The sequence below is a fragment of the Gobio gobio genome (genome assembly GCF_949357685.1).
Source record: "Gobio gobio genome assembly, chromosome: 8".
Classification (NCBI taxonomy): Eukaryota; Metazoa; Chordata; class Actinopteri; order Cypriniformes; family Gobionidae; genus Gobio; species Gobio gobio.
Window position 1 is genome coordinate 11,842,213 of NC_137114.1, and position 13,666 is coordinate 11,855,878.

At 41.9% G+C, this 13,666-nt stretch overlaps 1 protein-coding gene across 1 annotated transcript in view; it reads left to right on the forward strand.

Moving 5' to 3' along the window:
- Positions 1–12,859, forward strand: part of LOC307130725 (cyclin-dependent kinase-like 1) — an 80,436-nt gene extending 67,577 nt beyond the window's left edge. Inside the window, exons 10-11 of the mRNA XM_079823853.1 lie at positions 10,434–11,078; positions 12,333–12,859. Coding sequence (XP_079679979.1) covers positions 10,434–10,535 — 102 coding nt within the window. The 3' untranslated portion in view covers positions 10,536–11,078; positions 12,333–12,859. The remainder of the gene's footprint in view (positions 1–10,433; positions 11,079–12,332) is intronic.
- Positions 12,860–13,666: the final 807 nt, after the last annotated feature.

Here is a 13,666-nt window from a genome sequence, read left to right on the forward strand (position 1 = left end):
TATTATAGTCTTCTCAAAAGCCATCTGTTATAATCGCGTTGCGCATTATAACCACTTACACGTGTTTATATTGAGTTTATGAAAGCGACGTCGTCTCATAATCAGAGGCGTTCAGATTAGCGGAGTTATGTTCAGAGCGCGCGCCGCTCTCACTCGCTAAAATATCTCAAAGCAGAGATAAACGTGCAATGTACGCAGGAGATTCATTCATCATACCGTGGTCGACTGTTTTTGTTCCATTTCAGCAGCGAAAATGGTTTCAAACAAACACAGCAGAACCACTGCGCATCTAATATGACTGGCATAACGCAGGCGAATTTAGGGACCGTCTCTAAAGTTACACACAACAATGGTAACGTTACACGTTTCAAACTTCAATAGCATTTGAAGAGAATGACAGTCATAAAACTGACTGTAAGGTCTTCATCTAGGTGTCAGGTATGATACACACCTTTTGATATTTAATAAAATAAACTGTCAAATCATATGGAAATATGGATATGCATATTTCACTAGGATACTGTTTGGGCTCTTACACAAAAATATGCTAGATTAAAATGCATCATTGCTGAACACTGATGAGAATATTGCTTGAATATATTTACAGAGATAATATTAGAGATTATATTTACGACAAATTATTATTATTTATGCGTTATGCGTTGCTATTGACGACGGCCATTATAAGGAAGGAAATCCCACAGAATAGAATCTAGCTTAAAAAAGTGCATAGAGCTGCTTGATTTATTTGTTGTTTGTTGATTTCAAATATAAAACTTGTTTAAATGTTTTAAGTGTGTGCATCTGTTCTTTTTGAATACTTTCATCTCATTTGAACAAAACCGTGATAATATTGATAACCGTGATAATTTGGGTCACTATAATCGTGATGTTAAATTTCCATACCGTTTCATCCCTATCCACAGAACAGGTAAGTAATCCGAAACAGGGGAAAAAGCCAAGAAATGCAGTGTTACAACATACAAGGCTTCACAATGAATGACTGCGATAACCAGGCTTATATAGGGTGAGGTGGACAGGGTAATGAGACACAGGTGGATGTAATCAGGGATGATGGATGGATGGATGGATGAGGGCAAAGAGTATTATGGTTAATGTAGTCTTTGATGGAATGACAGTCCAGGGTGGCGTGCCCTCTGGTGGTAATCCCAGGGCACTCTCACTGGTGATTGTGACAATATGGTTCAATTCCATAGATATGGATCAATGTGGATCCATGTTCAACTTGTTGAATTTGACCCATTTTCAGTGGTCAAAAACCAAATGTGGTTCCCTCCCAGCAGGCACAGGATGTAGACTCCAACGTCAGTCAGACGTTGGATTTTGGTTGAAACACACACAGTTACAGCAGACAGAGAAAAACTAATGTTAAAAAGTCAAGTCAAACTACCCAAATAAAGTGTAGCAGACAGGGAAGTCCGTGGCGATGGTGGGGCGACGACTGACCAGTGCAAGGCCGGTTGGACGATGGTCCCAGGTGGAGCCGAGGGGGCAAGGAGCCATGGCGGAGCCGATTGGTCCGAGGTGGAACTGAGGGCTCCAAGGGATGAGGCAGAGCCTGGGACTTCTCATGCAAAGGCAGAGCTGGGAACTAGCTTTATTTGAACGTGCAGAAGAGGAAAACTGGGTGTGGATGAAGGCTCTGTGATAGACAGGACTGGTGGTGATAACGAGCTGGACGGGACCAGCGGTGACGAAGAAAGAGGTGGTAGACATACAATTGTCCAGGAAGGGACCGGCAGTAGAGAAGATGTGTGGGTGGGTAGAGTGGGAAGCACTATATCTGACTCCCAGTTGATCAGGTTTTCCTCCTCATCTATTTCCACCAATATTTCCACAGGCACGCATTACTAACCAGACTGACTTTATTTCTGTCAGACGATGAAGCTCTTATTGAGAATTAACAAAGGTTTTATTGTTGATGTTTTATTGAATAGTTTAGTTTGACTCCTCCATGGACTGCCACCTTAACGTGGTGGAGGGGTTTGAGTACCCGAATGACCCTAGGAGCTATGTTGTCCGGGGCTATATGCCCCTGGTAGGGTCTCCCAAGGCAAACAGGTCCTAGGTGACGGGTCAGACTAAGAGCAGTTCAAAAACCCCTCATGATGACAAAAAGACGGAGGACCGTGACGTCGCCCGGTATGGCGCAGCCGGGGCCCCACCCTGGAGCCAGGCCTGGGGTTGGGGCTCGTATGCGAGCGCCTGGTGGCCGGGCCTTCCCCCACGGGGTCCGGCTGGGCTCAGCCCGAAGGAGCGACGTGGGGACACCTTCCCGTGGGCCCACCACTCACGGGAGGGACCGTAAGGGGCCGGTGCAAAGCGAATCGGGCAGCAGTCGAAGGCGGGGGCCTAGACGACCCGATCCCTGGACACGGAAACTGGCTCTTGGGACATGGAATGTCACCTCGCTGGCGGGGAAAGAGCCTGAGCTTGTGCGTGAGGTTGAGAGGTTCCGACTAGAGATAGTCGGAATCACCTCCACGCATGGCTTGGGCTCTGGAACCACACTCCTCGAGAGGGGATGGACTCTTTACCACTCTGGAGTTGCCCATGGTGAGAGGCGGAGGGCTGGTGTTGGTTTGCTTATAGCCCCCCAGCTCTGCTGCCATGTGTTGGAGTTTACCCCGGTGAACGAGAGGGTCGTTTCCCTGCGGCTTCGGCTCGGGGATAGGTCTCTCACTGTTGTGTGTGCCTACGGGCCGAACGGCAGTGCAGAGTACCCGACCTTCTTGGGGTCTCTGGGAGGGGTGCTGGAGAGTGCTCCGACTGGGGACTCCGTCGTTCTACTGGGGGACTTCAACGCCCACGTGGGCAATGACAGTGAAACCTGGAGGGGCGTGATTGGGAGGAACGGCCCCCCTGATCTGAACCCGAGTGGTGTTCAGTTATTGGACTTCTGTGCTAGTTACAGTTTGTCCATAACGAACACCATGTTCAAGCATAAGGGTGTCCATCAGTGCACATGGCACCAGGACACCCTAGGTCGTAGGTCAATGATCGACTTTGTGGTCGTTTCATCTGATCTGCGGCCGTATGTCTTGGACACTCGGGTGAAGAGAGGGGCGGAGCTGTCAACTGATCACCACCTGGTGGTGAGTTGGATCCGATGGCGGGGGAGGAAGCTGGATAGACTCGGTAGACCCAAACGTACTGTGAGGGTCTGCTGGGAACGTTTGGCCGAGTCTCCTGTCAGAGAGATCTTCAACTCCTGCCTCCGGCAGAGCTTCGACCGGATCCCGAGGGAGGCTGGAGATATTGAGTCCGAGTGGACCATGTTCTCCACCTCCATTGTCAAAGCGGCTGCTCGGAGCTGTGGACGCAAGGTCTCCGGTGCCTGTCGAGGCGGCAATCCCCGAACCCGGTGGTGGACACCGGAATTAAGGGATGCTGTCAAGCTGAAGAAGGAGTCCTATCGGGCCTGGCTGGCTTGTGGGACTCCTGAGGCAGCTGACAGGTACCGACAGGCTAAACGGACTGCAGCCCGGGTGGTCGTGGAGGCAAAAACTCGGGCCTGGGAGGAGTTCGGTGAGGCCATGGAAAAAGACTATCGGCTGGCCTCGAAGAGATTCTGGCAAATCGTCCGGCGCCTCAGGAGGGGGAAGCAGTGCCCTACCAACGCTGTTTACAGTGGCGATGGGCGGCTGTTGACCTCGACTGGGGATGTTGTCGGACGGTGGAAGGAATACTTCGAGGATCTCCTCAATCCCGCCGTCACGTCTTCCATTGAGGAAGCAGAGGCTGGGGGCTCAGAGGAGGACTCGTCCATCACCCGGGCTGAAGTCACCGAGGTGGTCAAGAAACTCCTCGGTGGCAAGGCACCGGGGGTGGATGAGATCCGCCCTGAGTACCTCAAGTCTCTGGATGTTGTGGGGCTGTCTTGGCTGACACGCCTCTGCAGCATCGCGTGGCGGTCGGGGACAGTGCCTCTGGGATGGCAGACCGGGGTGGTGGTCCCTCTTTTTAAGAAGGGGGACCGGAGGGTGTGTTCCAACTATAGGGGGATCACACTTCTCAGCCTCCCCGGGAAAGTCTATGCCAGGGTACTGGAGAGGAGAATCCGGCCGATAGTGGAACCTCGGATTCAGGAGGAACAGTGTGGTTTTCGTCCTGGTCGCGGAACACTGGACCAGCTCTATACCCTCTACAGGGTGCTGGAGGGTTCATGGGAGTTTGCCCAACCAGTCCACATTTGTTTTGTGGATTTGGAGAAGGCATTCGACTGTGTCCCTCGCGGCGTCCTGTGGAGGGTGCTGGGGGAATATGGGGTCCGGGGTCCTTTACTGAGGGCTGTCCGGTCCCTGTATGACCGAAGCAGGAGTTTGGTCCGCATTGCCGGCAGTAAGTCAGACTTGTTCCCGGTGCATGTTGGACTCCGGCAGGGCTGCCCTTTGTCGCCGGTTCTGTTCATAATTTTTATGGACAGAATTTCTAGGCGCAGCCAAGGGCCGGAGGGTGTCAGGTTTGGGGACCACACGGTTTCGTCTCTGCTCTTTGCGGATGACGTTGTCGTGTTGGCCCCTTCTAACCAGGACCTTCAGCATGCATTGGGGCGGTTTGCAGCCGAGTGTGAAGCGGCTGGGATGGGGATCAGCACCTCCAAATCCGAGGCCATGGTCCTCAGTCGGAAAAGGGTGGCTTGCCCACTCCAGGTTGGTGGAGAGTTCCTGCCCCAAGTGGAGGAGTTTAAGTATCTAGGGGTCTTGTTCACGAGTGAGGGGAGGATGGAACGGGAGATTGACAGACGGATCGGTGCAGCTTCTGCAGTAATGCGGTCGATGTACCGGTCTGTCGTGGTGAAGAAAGAGCTAAGCCGTAAGGCGAAGCTCTCGATTTACCGGTCAATCTACGTTCCTACTCTCACCTATGGTCATGAGCTTTGGGTCATGACCGAAAGGACAAGATCCCGGATACAGGCGGCCGAAATGAGCTTTCTCCGCAGGGTGGCTGGGCGCTCCCTTAGAGATAGGGTGAGAAGCTCAGTCACTCGGGAGGAACTCGGAGTAGAGCCGCTGCTCCTCCACATCGAGAGGGGACAGCTGAGGTGGCTCGGGCATCTGTTCCGGATGCCTCCTGAACGCCTTCCCGGGAAGGTGTTTCGGGCATGTCCAACCGGGAGGAGGCCCCGGGGAAGACCAAGGACACGCTGGAGGGACTATGTCTCCCGGCTGGCCTTGGAACGCCTCGGTGTCCCCCCGGAAGAGCTAGAGGAAGTGTCTAGGGAGAGGGAAGTCTGGGCATCTCTGCTTAGACTGCTGCCCCCGCGACCCGGCCCCGGATAAGCGGAAGAAGATGGATGGATGGATGGAGTTTAGTTTGAACTATTTTGAAGTCACCAGTGATCAGTGTTTACTTTAGTTGGGTAGTTTGACATGACTTTTTAACATAATGTTTTCTCTGGCTGCTGTAACTGTGTTTGTTATGGCAAGGAAAGCAAGATAAAATGTGGTCAGATGATATTGTCTTACTTAATGATAAAGATATGATCCTCATATAGTGGTCTATTTCACCGATGTCATCCAAAATCTAATCTTTTGATATTATCATTTTGTATTACAAATTAAAGCAAGCCTGTAATTCTACATTGTTCACTAAACATTTTGATCTCCAGCATCTGATAGACTCACTCAGAAATCAATAATCAGCATATGAATCTCAACAATGGTGACCTGCTTAATGCCACAATGCATTCTGGGAGCCATAGACTAATTTTGTATGATGCACCCAGAATGCATTGCGGCATGAAATATGTCATTGTTATTGAGATTCATATGCTGATTCTTTAATGTCTTTGCATTTCTTTTTGGTGCACAATACCTCAGATTAGAACACTGCTGGACAATCACAGGACTATTACAATCAATAATGAGAAATTAATAACATGATATCTAAGCATATAATTGACTCTGAATATGATCAGAGAATCAAACACTATTTGATGATCATATCTTTTTCATTAACAAATAGCTAACTTCATCAAAAACAGTTTGTGCCATAACAAACACAGTTACAGCAACAAGAGAAAAACGAATGTTAAAAGGTCGAGTCAAACTGCCCAACTAAAGCAAACAATGATCCCCATAATGGCGACTTTAAACGAAACATTTTCAACAAAACATTAACATCTAAACCTCTGTTAATTCTCAATGAGAACTTCTTTAAACGTCTGACATAAATAAAGTCAATTATTTGGGGGGGGGTTTGGTATTCCAACCAAAATTCAATGTCTGCCCAACTTTGGAGCTTGAAGTCAAACAAACGTTGGATTTAGACATCAACCCAATTTTCATTTTGAACCAAAATCCAATGTCTGACTGACGTTGGAGTCTACATCCTGTGCCTGCTGGGAATATCTCTGGGATTGAACCATATAGGGCCTTTACAATGAAGATATCAAAATAAAAGTTTGTTAAGAACCAGAATCTAAAAGGATATAAAAATATTTCTTCAGATTCAGGCATGCAGATTTGGGGCAAAAAACACAAGAATTGAGTTGAGTTGAAAGTTTATTTGCCATTTGTACTAGTACAGCAATACAGGTACATAGGAATTTTTGTAGCAAAGCTCTTCGAGTCAGCAATAAAATACAATACATACAATCAACATAGAATACCAGCTAACAAAATACCCACAATACATATACTACACACAATGGATAGACTTCACACAATAAATAGACTCTTGAGAAACAACCCAGATAGCAATATTGTGTCGGCCCAGATCTGGCCCACAATTGGCACTTGTGGCATACTGATCTGGCCCACATGCTGCGTGGAATGACGGCCCTTGAGTGGACCACTCCTGTTTGCCAGATCTGGGCCACAAGCAGGCCAGAGCAATGCCACATGTCAGCTTAGAGCAAAGAAATAAACCAGAACTGGACCTTATCTGAGCCACAAAATCTTTTTAGATTAAATGTGGAGTCATCTCAGCCTTAATAAACCTGTTAACAAGCAGAATCACTGAAGAGAGAAGAGAACAGAAAAAGAGACGAACAGAAAGACAAGAACTACAACTGACTTCAGCCACAGCCTTGAAGATTCCACAGATGAAATCAACTGAAGATAAAAGAAGGCATTAAATCTCTGAAGATCTCATCAGAGGAGGATTAAGCAACTCCACAAACAGCATTACCAGCTTCACACATTACTAACCAGATTGACTTTATTTCTGTAATACGACTACAGGGGCCTGTACCATGATGGTAGTTTAACAAACTCAGGGTTATAGGATTAGTTTCGAGTTGACAAAACCAAACCAATCTATTCAGGCTTTGTTGGTCCCATGATGCTGATCATCAGCTTTCTCTGTCAACTCAGGCTTTGATCCTGAGTTTAGGATTTTAGCTGTGACATCAGTAGTGAACAGCCAATCACATGATGTGGATCAGTGAAACTGAGATTCACTTCTCGCGAGAGAAGCAGCGAAATTGATTTCTCTCTTCTGCAGAATATTTCATGATTGAAAATATTACGAATTTAAACAAATTTACACAGGAAGAAGAAAAGAGCTTTCAATGAAACTTTAAGAAAAATCTTACTTAGTCAGTGCAATAAACGTTATGAAGTTAGTTTACTTGATATATAGAGAGAATTGAACATTTAAACTCACATGTAGTCATTTTTAAAGCTTTATTTATTGATTTTAAAGCTTATTTGTATGACCTTTATATAGGCTATTTATATTAATTTTAACTATGTGCCTTTTAATGATTGATTAACTAAAATGATACGTGTGTAATTGATTAAGGGTATACTAATTACTTAAATGATATCTAAGTCATTCAAAATTATTATTATTATAATAAATAAGCATTGTTAAAAGCCGGACACTTTAGTCTTTAAAAACCATTTGCTATGTAGTGACCTTTAATTTGGCGTAGAAACAGGGGGAGTGACTTCATTGCATCAGAGGTGTGTCACTTTGCTAACAGCTGATTGGTCTAATTTCAGTTTGAGATCTCTTATCCAGAACATAACCTGCCCTGAAGCAGGTTAGCCGTGGAGCGTAAGTTACTATGGAGATGAACACTGCTAAAAGCCAAACCACTTTAATGGTACCTAAAACCCAGGATTGGCACAAACTAAGCTTAAACATATCTGGCTAGCCAGCTAAACCGGCTTCATGGTATAGGCCCCAGAAGCTTTTATTGAGAATAAACAGAAGTTTAACTCTAATGTGTTTCATCGGAAGTCACCATGACAGTGATCAGTGTTTCCATTAGTTGGGCTCTTTACTCCTAATAAATGTCTTCCTCTTTTGGCTTCTGCGAATGTGTGTTGGTAAAACACATTTGAAGTAGCAAAGGAAGCTAAAGAGAAGTGACATCTGGTGATATGGTTACTGGTGATGGTTTTAAAATTATCATTAAATCAATTATGTCTTTTGGTTCTAACAATTGTTTTATTAATGGGTTTATATAACAAACCCCATGTTACTAAAGCATCAAATCTTGCAGTATATTAACAATCAGAAGATTGAACAAATATGATGACAGGTAGACACACACAGACATCAACAATCCGCACATAATTCTCAACAATTTTGACAATCAAAAATGCCATGTTGCAATGTATGCTGGGTACCAGCATGCATTGCGGCATAAATATTTTATGCAGCTGAATTTTCCTATTATTTTGTTTGTCATCATTGATGAGATTCATACGCAGATTCTTGATATCTGTGTGTATCTGATTGACTGCAGATTAACTTTTTGTGCTTTGTTAAAATCTAATAACTGATTATTAAAATACTCCAGGATCTCATACTTCTGTACACAGGGTTTGTAGTGCAAATGTATTATTCACACAACACACTTGTTATACTCAAACAACACCAGGCAACGTCATTTATAAAATTGCATTATAAAACCATCATCAGGTAATCATAATCACCAGATGTGTGTGTTTTACCAACACACATTCGCAGAAGCCAAAAGAGAAAGACAATTAATAAGAGTCCAACTAATGGAAACACTGATCACTGTCATGGTGACTTCAGATGAAACACATTAGAGTTAAACTTTTGTTAATTCTCAATAAGAGCTTCTATAGACGTCTGACAGAAATAAAGTCAGTCTGGTTAGTAATTTGTGAAGCTGGTAATGCTGTTTGTGGAGTTGTTTAATCCTCCTCTGATGAGACCTTCAGAGATTTAATGTCTTCTTTTATCTTCAGTTGATTTCATCTAAGGCTGTGGCTGAAGTCAGTTGTAGTTCTTGTCTTTCTGCTCGTCTCTTTTTCTGTTCTCTTCTCTCTTCATGGATTCTGCTTGTTAACAGGTTTATTAAGGCTGAGATGACTCCACATTTAATCTAAAAAGATTTTGTGACTCAGATAAGGTCCTGTTCTGGTTTATTTCTTTGCTCTTGGCTGACATGTGGCATTGCTCTGGCCTGCTTGTGGCCCAGATCTGGCAAACAGGAGTGGTCCACTCAAGGGCCGGCATTCCACGCAGCATGTGGGCCAGATCAGTATGCCACAAGTGCCAGATCTGGGCCGACACAATGTTGCTATCTGGGTACCTCTCACATCTCTATATAAAAACAGACATGTTTGTTTCCTCTGCTATATCCTTCGCCATCAGTCTAACCGTCACTGGGAAAAAAATGTTATAAAACCGCACCCTGTGCAAGATAATACTGTCCGGTCTGCCATATCTAAAGTTATATATTGAGTGTTTAGGCCTGAACATTGAGTGTGCAGGGTTGTGTGTATCCCTGAATAGAAGTGCTTTTTCCCATTTTGAACTGTCACCATTGGCATATGATGCAACAAAGATTGCTAAAATCAACTTATATATATTAGCAACAGGTATATCTGTTGCTAAAATCAACAGATATACCTACTAATCTAAAAATAAAATAATGATGCTGCCATGTTTCTAAAGTCATTTTTACCTCCTCTAAATTGTAATTTTGACCCAAACAGTGTTTTTAATTCAAAACTGTAATTCAAACAGTGAATTACTCAGTAAATATCGATTCATGACATTTAATAGTCTGGCTTTCTTTATTTATGTATTTCTTTGAGCAGAAAAAAATATCAAAGTCAAAATTTTAGCCGGTACCTCTGGTTGAGTTATAGTAATTATTTGGGAATTTCAAAAAAATAAAAAGAAAGTGCATATTAAGTTAATGAGAATAAAGCAGAGAACAGGCTTAATGGTATTGAACATAACGTCACAATGCAGAAAAAAATATTCAAAATATAATTCTTTCGAGAGATGAAAGTTAGAGAATTGGGAATCACTTTAATGATGTTTAAAAATAACAAGTAGCTAGACTGATTTTTGAAGGATTTTAGAAATGCAGCAAAGAAATTTAAAAATTACTTGGGTTTCCAACCTTGTTATGCATGTTGCTCACTTCACATTATTTGGCTATTAATTGACAGAATTTTTTTGTTCTCCAGCCTCAATACTTTCCACAGCTGACCAACAGTAACACCTCTCCAGCACCCGAACTGAAGAGTAAACACAGGCACAAACACGACCATCACCTACCCAACATCTGACCCCAGGACTGGTGCAAATGTATTTGGTAGGGCAAAAGGGTTTTCAGTGGAATGACCTGATGCATTTATTGCAAACAACAGAGAAGTATAGCTATTTTAACACATACTGTATTAAAACTATTAAAGTTATATATAGTCTTGGAATCTGATATTCTACAATGGCATCAAAAGTATTTTGAGACTTAAACCACACATAATGTATATTTTGTATATTCATTTACCCTTTTATTAGTGTTAAAAGTAATTAGCGTATTAGAGTATTATACATTTGTGACCAAAATTCAGTTAGCCAGTTAGCTTTTACTGGTTAAAGGTGATTTCACATGTCTGGTGTCAGCACTGGCCAATGCACTGATCTAAGCTTCACTGTTACCCTGGCAACACGTTACTCATTGTTTGAGCCTCGTACAGCCGTGAGCACCATTCACACCGCCAGTGACTTTGGGTGTGTTCCACTTCACTTTTAGACTATGACAGGTGGATTATGCCACCTTCAAGGCTACCCAGGAGAAGGAGCAGTCTACCCTTCCGTCGCTCTCAGATGTGGCTGCACTGTAAACCCGAATGTTCATATGAATTAAATAGATTAAGTAGTGTATACTCAAAGTTTTAGAAAAAGTTCTACTAACTTAATTATTTCAAGTTGGTGTAACATGGTCTTCCTTTTGAGTAATTTCAACTAATAATTTTTGATTAAATGGAACTTTTTTGTGAATAAGTAAGCATAAGTTAAAAACATAAATTAAGTACAACTTAATAGAATTAAGTAATTACATGCTAAGAATGATGAAGTCCTGTTATTTCTGTTGTTTCAAATAGAGATGATTTAAAAATAAACTTAATTTATATAGCACATGCTAAAATACAATAAAATCTCAGAGTGCTTAACCAAATAAGTAAAATCCATCATAACAAATAAATTACAACCATAGCCTATTAAAACAATTTAATTGGGGCAAACTGAAATGCGTTAGTGGAAGACAAAATGTATTTATTTTATTTATTTATTGTATTTTTATTGTCATCAGTTTAATGTAGCCTATAAACTAAACGATTTTTAAAACGTGTACATACGTTTTGTTCTCCGGTTTAACACATCACACAATAAGCACTTCTAACTCCTGCGAGACTTACTCACACACATGCATCAAGAATCAGCCTATGAATCTCAACAATGGTGACATGATTCATGCCGCAATGCATTCTGGGTGCATCATGCAAAACTCATCCATGGCTCCCATAATACATTGCGGCATGAAGCGTGTCACCATGGTTGAGATTCATAGGCTGATTCTTGATGTCTGTGTGTGAGTAAATCTCACAGGAGGTCAAAGTACTTAACATACAATCTATTTTATAACTTATTCAGCTTTTCTGATTGAAACCGTGCTGGTTCTCAGTTGCCTCAAAATTTTAAGTTTGGAGGTAAATGATTTTGAGTTGTAACAAGTCTATGTTTTTGAGTTATGGGTAATCAGAAGATTGATTGAAAAAACTAATAAATGTTATGTTCATGAAACATAAAAATTCTGAGTTTTCATGCTTGAAATGATTAAGTTCTCTTGAATTATTGCAATGAGAAAGATGAATAAATATTATGAGTAGCAGAAACTGAAAATGTTTGAGTTTGCTTAATCAGTAAATTTAAGTTAATTATAATTTAAAATTATATTTAAAATAAACTCCAAAAATATAAGTGATGATGTACTCAAATGTTTGAGTTTATGAACTTAAAAAAATTGTGGCAACTGATTGCCTCACTTTTTTTAAGTTCTGCTTACTTATTCGGGTTTACAGTGTGCGTTTATCTCCACTTTTAGACATATACATATGAACTTCCCTAACCACTTCCCCTCCGGGAATACCCACTGCAATTTTGAGCATGTTCAACTTCATGAAGGTCGAAGATTTATTTGGACAAACCTTCGATATGGAAGTAAAATAATGGCAAATGTTTTTGAAACAAAAAAGCTTGTTGAATTGCATTACTTGAAAAAATATGCATTGCATTAACCATGCTTGCATTTTAATGAATTGTATTTTTAGGGCTTGCATTTTTATGGGCTGAAATTCAACATGGTTATATATTTAAGATGTGAATATTTCAATTCAAAACATTTCAACGCAGCCTGTGTGGAGGTGAAATCACTGAGAGTGCATGGAAGAAATGTCTACCAGTGCAAATGTAACAGCCGTATAGCAGCAGAGGTGGGTAGAGTAGCCAAAATCTGTACTCAAGTAAAAGTACAAGTACTTATGCACTGTAAAACCTAACAGTTGTATGTACTAAATAAAAATGAGTTCACTGCACTCAAACATTACCGAATGTTGTGTGGACACAATGACTGAAACAGAACTCAAAATGAATGAGTTATAGAACATTTCTTGTTCGCAGCATGATAATTGGATAATAATTGTATTGTTAAGTGATTAAATAAGTGATAATTGCGTATTGGTGGTGACACCTGATGATGGTAATGAGCAGAATCACTGAAGGAAAGAGAAACACAAGAACTACAACTGACTTCAGCCACAGCTTTCGATGAAATCAACTGAAGATAAAATAAGACATTAAATCTCTGAAGATCTCAGCGGATTAAACAACTCCACAAACAGCATTACCAGCTTCACACATTACTAACCAAACTAACTTTATTTCTGTCATTTCTGATATATTGAAAATAATAGTTTTGTTTGAATTCACCATGATGGTGTTCAGTGTTTGCGTTTGTTGGGATCTTGACCCTTGACAAAACATGTCTTGCTCTGACTGCTTTAACGAAGCAAATTTGTTATGATAAGAAAAGCCATGAGGAAATGTGATCAGCTGGTGTTTGTTGTTTTTTGCTGACGATGTTATCGTTATGTAATGACTAAATCACTTATCTCATGCAGAGTCTAATGCTCTGGTTATATAGGTTTTATGTTTTTTTTTATTATTCATAAAATAGCCTATGTGATTCTACAGCACAAGATCCAGGATGGTTGCGGAAATCGAACAATATGCAGAATATAAACGAATAAAATGAATGTTTTAATTTACAACAGTGCACGGACACACGCATACATCAAGAATCAGCGTATGAATCTCAACAATGGTGACAATCAAAAAATATATTCAGATAAACAGA